General features: G+C 35.0%; 1 protein-coding gene across 1 annotated transcript in view; it reads right to left on the reverse strand.

Annotated features, from left to right (window-relative positions):
- Window positions 1-2,436: 2,436 nt before the first annotated feature.
- Window positions 2,437-13,221, reverse strand: part of LMAN1 (lectin, mannose binding 1) — a 44,311-nt gene continuing 33,526 nt past the window's right edge. The window contains exons 9-13 of the mRNA XM_001373865.5: window positions 10,582-10,775; window positions 10,416-10,486; window positions 7,807-7,960; window positions 6,044-6,165; window positions 2,437-5,626 (exon numbers count right to left, since the gene is read on the reverse strand). Coding sequence (XP_001373902.2) covers window positions 5,590-5,626; window positions 6,044-6,165; window positions 7,807-7,960; window positions 10,416-10,486; window positions 10,582-10,775 — 578 coding nt within the window. The 3' untranslated portion in view covers window positions 2,437-5,589. The remainder of the gene's footprint in view (window positions 5,627-6,043; window positions 6,166-7,806; window positions 7,961-10,415; window positions 10,487-10,581; window positions 10,776-13,221) is intronic.

The raw sequence follows: 13,221 nt of genomic DNA on the forward strand, positions 1-13,221 counted from the left end.
CACAAATGCCAAAATAGTATTTTCAACACAATTTCAGCTTTGTGCAAAGGGGGGAACTGTTGTAAAGGATTAGCTTTGCAAAAAGCAAGAAGCAAAAGATTCACAAGGCAATGTCAGGGCCAACATTCCAAAGCTCCCAGGAGGGGAGGAACGGAACATAAGAGGCTGGCAGTTGGTGGACTCCAGATGAGAGAGAGAAGCTGCTTTGGCTTTAGCTGTCAAGATACCCAGAGGATAGTTTGGTATTTCTGGGGTGGACCCAGAAAAGCCATTGGTTCCCTCTCTTTGGCTGTCTTGATATTTCTTCCTGTTCCTACTGCTGTTGTTACAAAGAAAGTGGTGACATCTCTCTGGAACTTTTATCTGGAGCAAAGAAGGACTCTTGGTTATGAGATCTCTTTGGGCTCCTGTTGTCTTTGCCCCTACAAATCCCTCTCTAACTTTAATTATTCTTTTGATTAGTTAGTTTAGAATAATTTGGAAAGTTTAGAGTTTTAATATCTGTGGTGGGGTTAGAAGGTAGTCCCTGATTCCCTTCCCTCCTTCTTTTAATTAAATAAACTTATTTTATACATATAGCTTGTTTAACCCTTCCTTTTAACCCTCCCATAACATCTATAATAGTCACGCCACAAATGAACTTCTGCATTTGGTTCTGAAGGCAACATTTTGGGAGACATTGACAAGCTGAAGGACAGAAAAGATTACTTAAAAATCACATCATGATGATTGAAGGAAATTTGGAAATTTTCCCAAGAGAAGACTAAATCATATCTCCCTTATTTGAAGAGGTGTAGGAAAGAATAAGGAATGAAACCTGTCCCGTTTAGCTCCAAAGCAGATAAGTATTAATGGATGGAAACTATGAAGAGGTAGGTCTTAGCTCAATATAAAGGAAGAACCTTATATAAAGACAATCCAAAAGTAGAATGTGTTTTTTGAAAGGGAAGATTTTAGAGTTGAGATGGAATGCTAGAGAAGCAAGACTGACGGACAGGGCAGTTAGACTGATTGGGGGCAAGGACTTCTGGGAACCAATGAACACTGAGGTCAGTTGAGTTCTGAACCCTGGAGTGAAACAGCTCCCATTCCCACCGTGGGATTGGAAACCCACCATTTCCTGAGGATTTCCCGATTGTATCCGATGCCCACAATGACTGTGAACTGATCCTATCTCTGTTCATACAAGACCTGTGTGGACTGACTGGACATTCAGCTGCCTGAGAGGGTTTTACCCTGAAGGGCTGGCTGAATCCGTCCTGAAGCCTGAAACGCCTCTCTGTGCCAGCTACACCTAAAGATATTTGATGTTTCTTTAGTACTAGATTAGGTTAACCAGCATAGGAAAACAAGAAGACAGAGGTTTGCAGGCCAGTCCCAATTGTTGGCTAAAGCCAAAGGGCCCACCATCAGTCTGTGCTTTTAGCTTAGGAAACCCCCGTTTACCTCTTCCCTAATCTCACCCTTGTTATCCTATCCCCAATAAATAGCTGTTGTTCACAATTAGCAGTCAGATCTTTAAAGGAAGAAGGAAGGTTGGTGTTTGGAGGGTTTTGTTCCAGGAGGGAGATCTCTATTAGATCCAGGTAAAGCCAAGTCCTGGTTCAAACGATCTTGCTCCAGCAAGGGGTTTTACCAGAAGGTCATCTAGCGTGTTAGGTTTCATAAAATTCCCTAACCAGTCATCATTCTCCACTCCTGTGGTATTCCTTAATCTGGTATATACCTCTGCATTTACCTGTGTCTCCATCTTATCAAATCAAGGACAGAGAGTAGTCATCAGCTCTCTGTACAGGCAGGGAAGAAATACTCTTGGGGGTTAGCTCACTAGACATTCTGACTAATCAGTTTATCATCACCCCAGGGGCCTTCTCTTTTCCTTTTAAACACTTTTGTCAATGGAAAGTTCAAGTTGAAGGTGGACAATCACTCACTGCAGATGTTGTGAAAGGGATTCATATATCAGACAGGATATTGACCTTTGCAGTCCCTTAAAATAAAAATATAAAGTAATCTATGCTTGAAGGTATTGAAGATTCTCCACAATCCTGCCTCACCTTGCATTTCTAATCATTCTCCTGAAGGAATGCTTTCTTGGCTCCCAGCAAACTATCCTTGCCCCCTAAATATATCTTGCACATCCTTTCATGCTCTACCTATGCCCCTCTATTGGAATCCTACTTCTCCTTTAATTAAATCAAGTCCCACTATCTTCATGAAATGTTCCTTGTACAAAACTGTGCAAGGAGTGCTCCCTTTATATAACTCTCTCTCTCTCTCTCTCTCTCGATTTTAATCCTTTAGGGCAGGGACATCTACACACTGGTACTACGTTCAGGTACAGTGACCTGAATAAATACTAATCTTTAAAGAGAAACACTGCCTTGAGAAATTCATGGCTCAGATTTTCTCAGAGTTCAATGAAAGAGGAAGAAGTTTTAATAAAATATTTCTTTATTTGTATAAGGTTAATGTCTTTTCTTGAATTCCAGCTAGCATCAAGTAACATTAGTCAGAAAACAAAAATAAGTTGAGAAATAGTATCCAAGTGACAGTGGCTAGAAAATTTTTTCAATTTTACAGCAACATCAATAAAATTATCTCCTAAATAGGCAACAGACAGATCTAAAAAGTTGCAAGTATAGATTTTACATCAAATCTTGTTTTTAAACACCAATACAATTTTTTTAAAAACTATGTCCCTGAAATGAACATTTGGTCAGGGAGATCCAATCACCAGATTTTAATAGTCAACATTACATTTTTTCCCAAAGATTGTATCTTTGTAATGTATTATGCCAGGCAATCCCTATTCAAGTAGTTTCTCCTGTCCCTATTTTGCTTTTGTTATTAAAAAGTAATCTTTAACTTTATACAAGACAACACAACCATGACTACCATTAAATGCAAGAAGCTTTTTGGTAGGCAGGTTTTAGATGGTATTTAACATAGTGGATTGAATGTCAGTGAGTTTAAAAGTCATTATCAAGCTGACTTAGAAGTCAGACAACATTCTGGGTGGCTAACAATATATACCAATTGTTCCTTATTAAAAAAAGGGCATTAAGGAAGTAATGTGTACAAAAGAATCAGTGCACAAAAGCTTAAGGGATCAATGATGATGAAAGTTATGTTATATCACTAGTTCTAAAACAGAGAAGGTGTTATTAGGCTCTTTCAACAGATAATATACAGTGTACTTGTATGGTTTTACTATTTTAAAGTTTTGAATGAAATAAAACATAGCTGGAAAATTGGAACATGAAAAAGGTACATTAAATGAGGAGTTAACAATCATCATGTTATTGCATTCTTTAAAAAGTGGTTTTATGAGCACAAAAAACACTGATATATTCTAAATAAAATCTGTTTTAATCCAAGGCACCCTGTAAAATATTTGCTGGTGTGAGAGTAAATAAATTCAATTACCCAAAATAACAAAGAAGTAAAAGAATCCTGGCAGTGACTTTTTTCCCCCACCAAGTTTGAACATTTTTCTTCAATTATTTTGAGGAAGATAAACCAGACCCAATTAATGGGATTTAACTGCCCCATCCCAACTACTCAATGTTTTCAAAGCAATTCAATATCCAAGAGAATAGGAAATTTAAAATGCATGATTATGCCCTCTTGATATAGTAGAGGTACTGACTCGTCTAGGCTGTAATCAGAATGAGACCACTTGAATTCTAGCCTGACAAAAATGTACTGCATAGATTTGGTATTCCTTCAATGTTTCAGGCACAGTGTGACTGTGGAGTTTTTAATACTGGATTTGGCAGCTTTTTACTTAGGGATGATCAGCATGAATTTCATACTTTACAAACTAACCACTCTTTTGAAGATATTAAAAATTTCTCATGGTCTGCTAAAAAAGAAGAAATTTTATGATAATGTTCTTGAAATGATCCATGTGTCCAAATGGATTTTAAAATGTTAATGTTATAAAGGAAAAAATAAATCCATTCCTATTATCGAGAAGTAAATATGATGGAATGAAACATCACATACTGTAATATTCTCATTTATCACCCCAGAACAAATGTTCACAGAGGCTATAATACTACGACTGTTAGTTCACATAATAGCACTAATAGAGTATTGCAAAACCAGAGTCTTCATAGAGTCCTTGTATAGGTTATAGGCATGAGAGAAATGATCTGTAAGTTTGATTAAAAAGTCACTAGCTTGGGACCTGCTGGAGTCACATGCCATGGACTCTTATTCCAGAACTTGTGACAAACAAAAAATGGCTGGAGTAGATAAGAAGGCATGTTCTGTTAGCCATGAAACATTTAGGTCTGGTTCAGTTATAAGAAAAAACCGAAAATCTTTGATAGACTTTTAAATGCAACAAACATATTATTTTTAAATCATACTTAAATCCTCAATCATTAAAGCTCAGAAGTTAGAAATGTAATAACTGCGAGGAGTTTATGAAGACCCTTTATACTCAGACATTAAAAGACAAACCCCACTGACAAATGCATTATTAACTTGAAGCTCTTAAAAAATTCACAAATATCTACCCTCCTTTTTATACTTCTTAAAAACTACAATGAGGAACAATCTCCCACCATACTTTTAGGGTATAGAACAAATTCATGTGTTTAGGGTTGTGTAGTGAAATGGCATTATAACTTGAATGCAGTGGTTACTTTTGTGTTATTTACAATGTTCAAATCCCATGCACCCCAGAGCTGAATTTACATGCTGTACTTTAAAATATGATAAAACTGATTTAAACTACAAATTGGAAAAAAAAAAACTATCTTAAAAGCAAATTTAAGTGACTTTCTTGAGGTAAAGGCATTCAAAAGCATGAAATGAATCTATCAGCAGACAAAATACCCGTAAGAACCGTTAATCAGAAGAATGTTGTCATCAAAATGAAAAAATTAGGCAAAAAGCAGCTTAACTTTTTTTTCCCCCACAGCTTCCTATTGAAATAAAATATACTGTCTACATTTGAAGGGGAAAAAAACAAGAGTTCCACACAGGCTAACATCTTGATCGTAAAAAAAAGGTCTCCTTGGGCAAAATGATCTTGGTTTCAGAGTTACAATAACATAAAAGGATTACAGGAGCAGGTCTTTGATTAGGACTTTCTGATTCATACATTATAAAGACTTTGGTTACTCTAACCACCATGATAGGGGAACTATATACTTTGTACTTTAGGTCAACTTCTTAATTTTGGAAATGTTTTCTTTTAAATATCATCCTTAAAATGTCATATTCTTATGAGTAACTTTCTGCCTCAGAAATCAAATATGCTAAGCATTATTTGAGAGGCATGCCCCTAATTTTTCTTACCCTAATCACACTGGAAATAAATGTACTATTTCTTGGCTGTTTTACCATCAACCATAAATTCAATAAATTTTAAATAAAGTTATATACTGTGCACAGTTTTTCTGGTAGTTCTCACTTCTGTAAGGTTTATTCTTACCACAATTTAACATTTAAACAAGTAATTTTAACAAAAAAAAATTTAATAATTTAGAATATTGAAGAAATTTAAACACATAAAAATTCCCTCATTTACAGTCAAAGTTCTGTGCATACATACATGTACAAAAATGGTGATCAAAAGAATTTTTTGGCTGCTGCTTCTTGCTGAGTCCTAAATAAAAAACATAAACATATATTGAGATAAGTTAAAATACAATGAATTAGCATTATGAATTAAGTGAAAACACAATTCATTGTAACCTATTTTACTACTACATATTAGATTGTATAATCAAAAAGTTTCAAGTTGGAAAAGTTATCTTGACTTCCAGACCTTTACATGCTCCTCTACCTAAAGATAACAACATCAATCAGGAAAAAAAATCTTCTATAGAATGCTGAGGTGATTTTTTTTTTTGGTATGTATCTCAGTGTTATTTTCAAAAATCTGTCTTACCAGAATCTATTTCATTATAGAACCTGGAAACTAGTGCTAAAGCAAATTTTTTTTTAAATTTTGGCAACTACCATTAATCTGTATGGGTATGGAGAAAGAGGAGAATCTAGTCAGGTTATAAAAGGAACTTACCTATACATGATATAACCAATGAACAACATCGTTTGTACTGCTACGAATATTAAAAAGTGAGTTGTAGATAAACAAGATGGAAATGGTGGTAGTTCTGGGCATTTTGGTCTTTCGTTTGATGGCTGTAAGATAAAAAAAACACATGTAGAAGACAATACCCAAATAATTGCTTGCCACACCAAATATATTTAGCATTTCAGAAGTCAGATCTTAGTGGCTGCTAAATCAATGATTCTCAAGCATATTTTTTGCTAAGTTCATCAACTAGCCTACTTGCTACTTCCATGTGTCATTGTAATTAGTTCACTCTACTTTTGTATTTAAAAAAAAAGTCCTTATGAGAGTGACCTGCAACATCTTGAGAGATCAATAACCAGAAGGCTTAGACCTATTCTTACCACTTTTTTATTTACTCATTTCCCCCATCAGTTAAATAGGGAGAATACCTAGTCTACTTACCTTGCAGGATTGAAACAAATGAGATAATGTACATGAAAGCACTCTGGAGACTACGTGAATGTAGGATTTGAGATATAACGACTATAGATTATCAAGAGCTGTATGAATGGAAGATGCAGGTTGTTCATTAAAAATATTATATGTCAAAAAAATCAGCCCAAGGACTACCTGAAAGACCTTGTTGGATAAAATCTATGTCAGAGCATGTATTTAGAACCATTATACTAAAAATATTGTAGAATGATTTAAAGTCTGAGTTAGTTAGTTCTAACAGCTAAAATAAGATAAGACTCAGGGCAGTTAATAATTACAAATTTTAACCCCATTTATATCTTAAATACTATTTCATTTATATTCTCATGTTTCTTTTACAACCAACCTGAGATACAGGTGCTATTAACTTTACTTTTTAGCTGAGGAAACTGAGGCACAGAGGTTAAATAACTTGCCCAGAGACATATATTCAGTCGGTATCTGAGGCTGGATTTTGAACACAAGTGTTCTAGATTCTGGATCCAGCACTCTATCTATAGTCCTAGCTACCTCTTAATGAGTAAAGGAGCAGTGCTTCTGAAATAAAACAAATAACAAAAGAGAAACTATAGGTAGAAGAATCCTTCAAAGTCTTTCTTATAGAACAGAACCATAAATATCTCAGCTACCTAAACTTAAATAAGCCCTTAAAAGAAAAACAGTTAAAATTCATTTAAATTATTTATTATTTTATTTTCTTCTCTTAGCTTCTCCCACTTAGCACTGGCCATTATTCCTTGCCTTCTATAAAATTCTCTAATAAAAATATATGCATTTCATGTTTTTGTCTAAGTTTTAACACTGTTAATTCTCAGCAATTACTCCTCCTTTTAGTAAATGGAACAGATCACTGAGACTGGCAACATTTTCTCAGGGTGTGGTGCTATTTTACTTATTTTATTTATATTTATAGTTAACATTTTTCTCCTATTCAAAGAAGTCCTGAATATAAGAATCACAGGAAACAGGAATGATGATGGATAAATAAAATATGGGATTGGACAACTTTACTAAGGCAGTTAATGTCTTGATGCTCTGCTTAAAAAAAATAGAGGGGTTAGATCAGCTGGCTACTGAAAAAATATAAAGTACTCTAATTCATTTTAGGAGTTTAAAATCGTTGGTTAAGGAAAAAAGTAAAAATCTGAAGTTTTCAGAGGAATAATCAAAAGTTAAAACAGTGACTCCTTTTTTAAAAAAAAGGCAATTAAAACACTGTTAACTAGACAAGGATTAAAGTTCATTAAAATTTCAAGGAAAAGAAAACATACCACATTTCGCTGTATTAAGTGTTCAATATCCCTCTTTACTACATGAAGGTGCTCTTTGATATCATTGAAATGCTGGGTTGTTTCATATACGCTGCCTGCTGTGCCAGTGTGCTGGGATCCACTGACCAGCCTGAGGGTTTCACCCATGGAATTCCTGAAAAAGAAAAATTTCTGATTCTTAATAAAAACAAGTTAAGAGAAAAGGTCTGAGGTCAAAGCACTGCCAAGGTCACAGAGATGATATCCAGATGTTGGCATTACACAGCCCTGGGGCCAGCTGGTCAAACACTACAAAAAGTCTGACTTGACTGAAGACTGAGAAAATTCACTTGCCAAGTCTTAACAAGCTGATCATGAAAAATCTGATAAACTAAAAAAAAAAAAGTTTCCATATTATACAACTAGGAAGCAGGAGATGTGGTGTACTGAAGGGTACTAGAACAGGTATCAGAGATCTGGATTTTAATTCCACCTCCATCAAGGCCCAGATGTGTGACAGTGGCAGTCACTTCAACTCTCTGGGCTCTAATCACTGCATTTTAAAAATATTTCCATTACCTACCTCATAGGGCTGTTGTGAGGAATAGGTGTTATACAATTTTAATTACAAAATAAGTAGTTGTCATTCATGTATAACCCAGAGGAACTGCTCATTAGCTTGGGGAGGGGGAAGGGAAGAGAGGAGGGAAAGAACATGAATCATGTAACCATGGAAAAATATTCTAAATAAATAGGTTAATTAATAATAAGTAAATACATAGTTAGTATTGCTCATAACTGAAATTCTATTCATGCTTTAAAGAATCTGTCATCAAAGAGCTGCATTTAAGAATGCTGTTTTCAACCCAGTGGAATTGTGTGTTGGCTACCAGAGGGGGTTAGGGGGAAGGGAGAGAAAGAACATGAATCTTGTAACCAAGGAGATTTATTCTAAATTAATTAATTAAATAAAAATTTCAAAAAAAAAAACATTGTTTTCAGGAGTATAGTCTTAAAAGAATATTCATTCAATCAACATTTTATTATTTATCATGGACCTAGTGAAACAAAGGCAAAACATCGTTCTTAACTTCCTGGAGTTTTTACTTTAGCAACATAAATATAAATTTTAACATCTAAATAAAAATATGAAGCAGGGTAAACAAATATAAAATTCCCTTTGTAACCATCTCTCCACCTAACCTCTTTCTGGTATACACTTAACTTCTTTCAATGATCAGTAGAAAACAGCAGAAAAAAAATGGAGAATCCAACAAGTTATATGTTGTCTCATAAGCGGGCAGCTGGGTAGCTCAGTGGATTGAGAACCAGGCCTAGAGACGGGAGATCCTAGGTTCAAATCTGACCTCAGCCACTTCCCAGCTGGGTGACCCTGGGCAAGTCACTTGACCCCCATTGCCTAGCCCTTACCACTCTTCTGCCTTGGAGCCAATACACAGTATTGACTCCAAGATGGAAGGTAAGGGTTTAAAAAAAAATGCTGCCTCATAATAATATAATTCCAAGCAAGAAGAGATTCCTATGACTAGTATTTCACCTCTTCTGGTGCCTTCCTCTATGCCCTCTTCTTTGAAGCTCCTGGTTTTTAAGTTATTTTGCTGATAAATGTTGGAGGGGATGTGGCAAAATTGGGACACTGATGCATTGCTGGTGGAGTTATGAGCTGATCTAACCATTTGAGAGGGCAATTTGGAACTATGCCCAGTGAGCTGTAAAACAATGCATAAACCACTACTAAGTCTGTATCTCAGAGAGGAAAAAAAAAGCAGGGGAAGAACCTAGTTGTACAAAAGCTGCTCTCTTTTTTGGTGGCAAAAACTGAAAATTATGGGGATGTCCGCGAATTAGGGAATGATTGAACAAATTGTGGTGATGGAATACTATTGTGCTATAAGGAATGATGAACAAGATGATTTCAGAAAGAGCTGGGAAGACCTAACATGAATTGATGCAGAGTGAAATAAGCAGAACCAGGAAAATATTGGATACAGTAGCATCAATACTGTGGAATGATCAAATGTGATAGACTTGGCTGTTATCAGCAATACAATGATCCAGGATATTCTGAGGGACTTATGCCAAAGACTGCTACCTACGTCCAGAGAAAAAACTGTTGGAATCAGATTGCAGATGGAAGCATATGATTTTTCAATTGTTTATGTGGGTTTATGTTTTGGGGTTTGGGCTTTATAAGATTATTCACTTACAAAAATGAACAATATAGAAAGACATTTTGCATGATAATACTAATGTGTAATCCAAATTGAATCTCCTGACAGCACGGAGTCAGGGAAGGGAAGGGAGAAAGATAAGTTTGATCATATAACCTGAGAAAACCTGTGTGGAAATTTGTTACTACATGTAATTGGAAAAAAAAAAGTTATTTTGCATATTTTGTAGTAGTTTAAAATTTCTCTAAAATATCAAACATGAGATCTATATATGATGGATAAGATAATACCTGAATTATTTTTTTTAAAGTTATATATGAATTCAGGGTCTCATCACCACCTTCATAATAGGAAAAAAACTTTCTCACATAAAAGCAAATGAGTATATTTTAAAACAATTATTGGCATCTATTTTATACTATCTTTATACATACTTACTTCATTTCATTCACTTGTCTTAGAACCTCTTGCTGGGTTTTCACCACAGTATCAAGCTCTTGCGGAGGGGTCTGAAATAAGATGTACAAACCATTTTGGTAATCTTCAACAATTATACCAGCTAGTTTAGTTCATCAGCTTCTTCTCATACATGTGCTGAGCTTACCTGTCCAAGCTGTGCTGGGCTACCAGGTCCTCTTTTAGAGAGTTCTTCTGTCAAGGCAGAGACATACCTTCTTTGCTCATCGAGAATCATATCTAATTGTCGGTTGAGTTGCTTGATTTCAAGATGGATGCGATTTTGCCCTTCAAAAATTTGTCTTAGCTCCCGATCACTTACACTCTCAAAGATTTCTTCAGCTACAAAAAGTTAGTTTGCAATATCAGAATCACACATGTATGTGGCTGGCAAAGAAGCATGGTTCTCATATATCTTAAAATTGACACTAAGAACCCCATAATCTACCAAGTACAGCAAATACACTGCTAATGAACACCCAGTTAGATAATGTAAAATGTTATTCACTTGTGCTACTTCCAATGACTAATTTTTCATTTTTATTTAAATCTTTTTTATCATCCTAGTTTCCAAATATATTTCCCCTTTCCCATAGCAGCTATTCCTTACAACAAAGTTAAAAACAAAAAACAAAAACAGTTCACTAAAATGAACCAACATACAAAAAGACTGTGATAGTTTATGAAATATTCAATAACCACAGTTCCTACCTCTGCAAATTTGCATGGAAGAGGCATTTTCTCATCTCTACTTTGGATCCAAACTTGAGCATTTAATTTAGAGTTCTTTTCATCTATACTATTGTAGGTATTGTATATTATTTTCCTGATCCTGTTTACTTCAGAGAAGTTTTCTTATACTTCTCTGTATTTTTCAAATTCCATTTTAAAATTTATCTTAAAAAACATTTAGGTATATTAATATAACATTACTTCCATGCATCACTATGTTTTACTATACCCCAAAATGATGAGCATCTATACTTTGATGTTCTTTGCTAGTACAAAAAAATTGGTATATGTATTAATGTTTTTTAACTTCCTTGGAATGAATATATGCTTGGCTACAGGATCTCTGGACAAAAGGTATGGGTACTTTAGTTACCTTTTCTTTTTTTAAAGCAAGATTACAAATTCTTTTCTTGAATGGTTCAACAACTTCACAGTTCCACCACACTGTATTAGTATGCCTGTCTTTTCATAGTTCTTTCCAAAATTAACTAATTCTTTGTCATCTCTGCCAATTTGTTGGGGATTAAGTGAAATCTTGGAGTTGTTTTGATTTTAATTTCCTCTTAATTATCAGTGATTTGGAACAATTTTTCATACAGCAATTAATAAGTTTACAATTCCTTTTTTGAAAAACTGGTTGTTTATATGCTTTAACTACTTATCCACTGGAATGGCTTTTGAACTATAAATATGCTTCAGTTTTTTGTTTTTGTTTTTAATCTACCTTGGATATCAGACCTTCATTAGAGATATTTAATGCAAAGTTCTTTTCTCCAATTGACCAATACCCTTTTTATCTTAGGGGAAATGACTTTGTTGGTACAAAAGTTTTTTAATTTCATGTAAAAGAAATGATCTATTTTATCTTTCAAGATTGCCATTATCTCTTCTTTGGCTAAGGTTTCTCTCTCTCTAAAAAAAAAAAATTAAATTAAAAAAAGAAACACCTTTTCCTCTAGCAATAGTTCTGAAAGGTAGATTAAAAGGGTCCTCTATTTTTAAAGTCACAAAATAAGTCTTGTAAAATTATTGTTAATATTATTGTTGTTTTTCTTCACCTTCCTTTTCCTATATTATTTTATTTTTTTAATTATTCACCCAAATAAAATTTCTTATAATGCATTCTTTTCCATAATTTCTTCCTTCCCATATCACATTTTTCTCTTTCCCGTAAGTGGCTAGCATGAGGCCAGAAGGTAAAGTACTGATGATAGGTCTCATGAAAAATAGAAGACTCAGTTCCCCATGCAAATGCAGAAAAGCATTATTAAATAGGTGAAGAGACAGAAGAATCTACAGATGTCTGCAAGGAACAACTGCCCTCTGCAGGATCCAAAGGCAGGAATGAAGCAATAATACAGCAAAGAAAGACAGAAATTTGAGAAAGGGAGGGATGATTTTCCATTTTCAGAATAACAGAATAGTGATGGTCCAAAGTTTGTTTATGTGCTTTACAAAACAAGGTCTTACTTAAACCTTCACTCTCTGCCCACAAGGAACTATGAAATGTTTATATCACCAAGAGATTTAGCTATCCCTCACTGAATTACAGCATTAATAACCACTTCTATTAAGGTGGGTTTCTTGACTTCCACTTGACGCTCTCTGCTTTGGGCTTTTGAGATCCTGTTCTCTTCTGGTTCTCCTCCTTCTGCGGCCACTCCTCAGTCTCTTATTGATGTTGTCAGGCATGTTACCCTCATTAACTGTGGGGACACCCCAAGGCTCTATCCTGGGCTCCCTTCTCTTGTCTGTCTATACTTCCTCTTACTCAGTTATCTCATCAATTCCTATGGATTCAATGATCATCTCAATGCAAAAGATTCCTCTGATTTCCAGTCGCTTATTGGACAGTTCAAACTGGATGTCCCACAGGAAGTTTAACTCCGCACATCCAAAACAGACCCCGTTGTCTTCTCCCCCCAGCCCATATTTCTCTTCTGAACTCTTCAACTCCTCTGGAGGAACCACACACCCCCTCCCCTAACATGACTCTCATGCATCCCCTCAGTGTCATCCTTGGCTCCTCAGTCTCTCCTCACAACCAGTCACTGAA

Source organism: Monodelphis domestica, chromosome 3, assembly GCF_027887165.1.
Source record: "Monodelphis domestica isolate mMonDom1 chromosome 3, mMonDom1.pri, whole genome shotgun sequence".
Lineage (NCBI taxonomy): Eukaryota > Metazoa > Chordata > Mammalia > Didelphimorphia > Didelphidae > Monodelphis > Monodelphis domestica.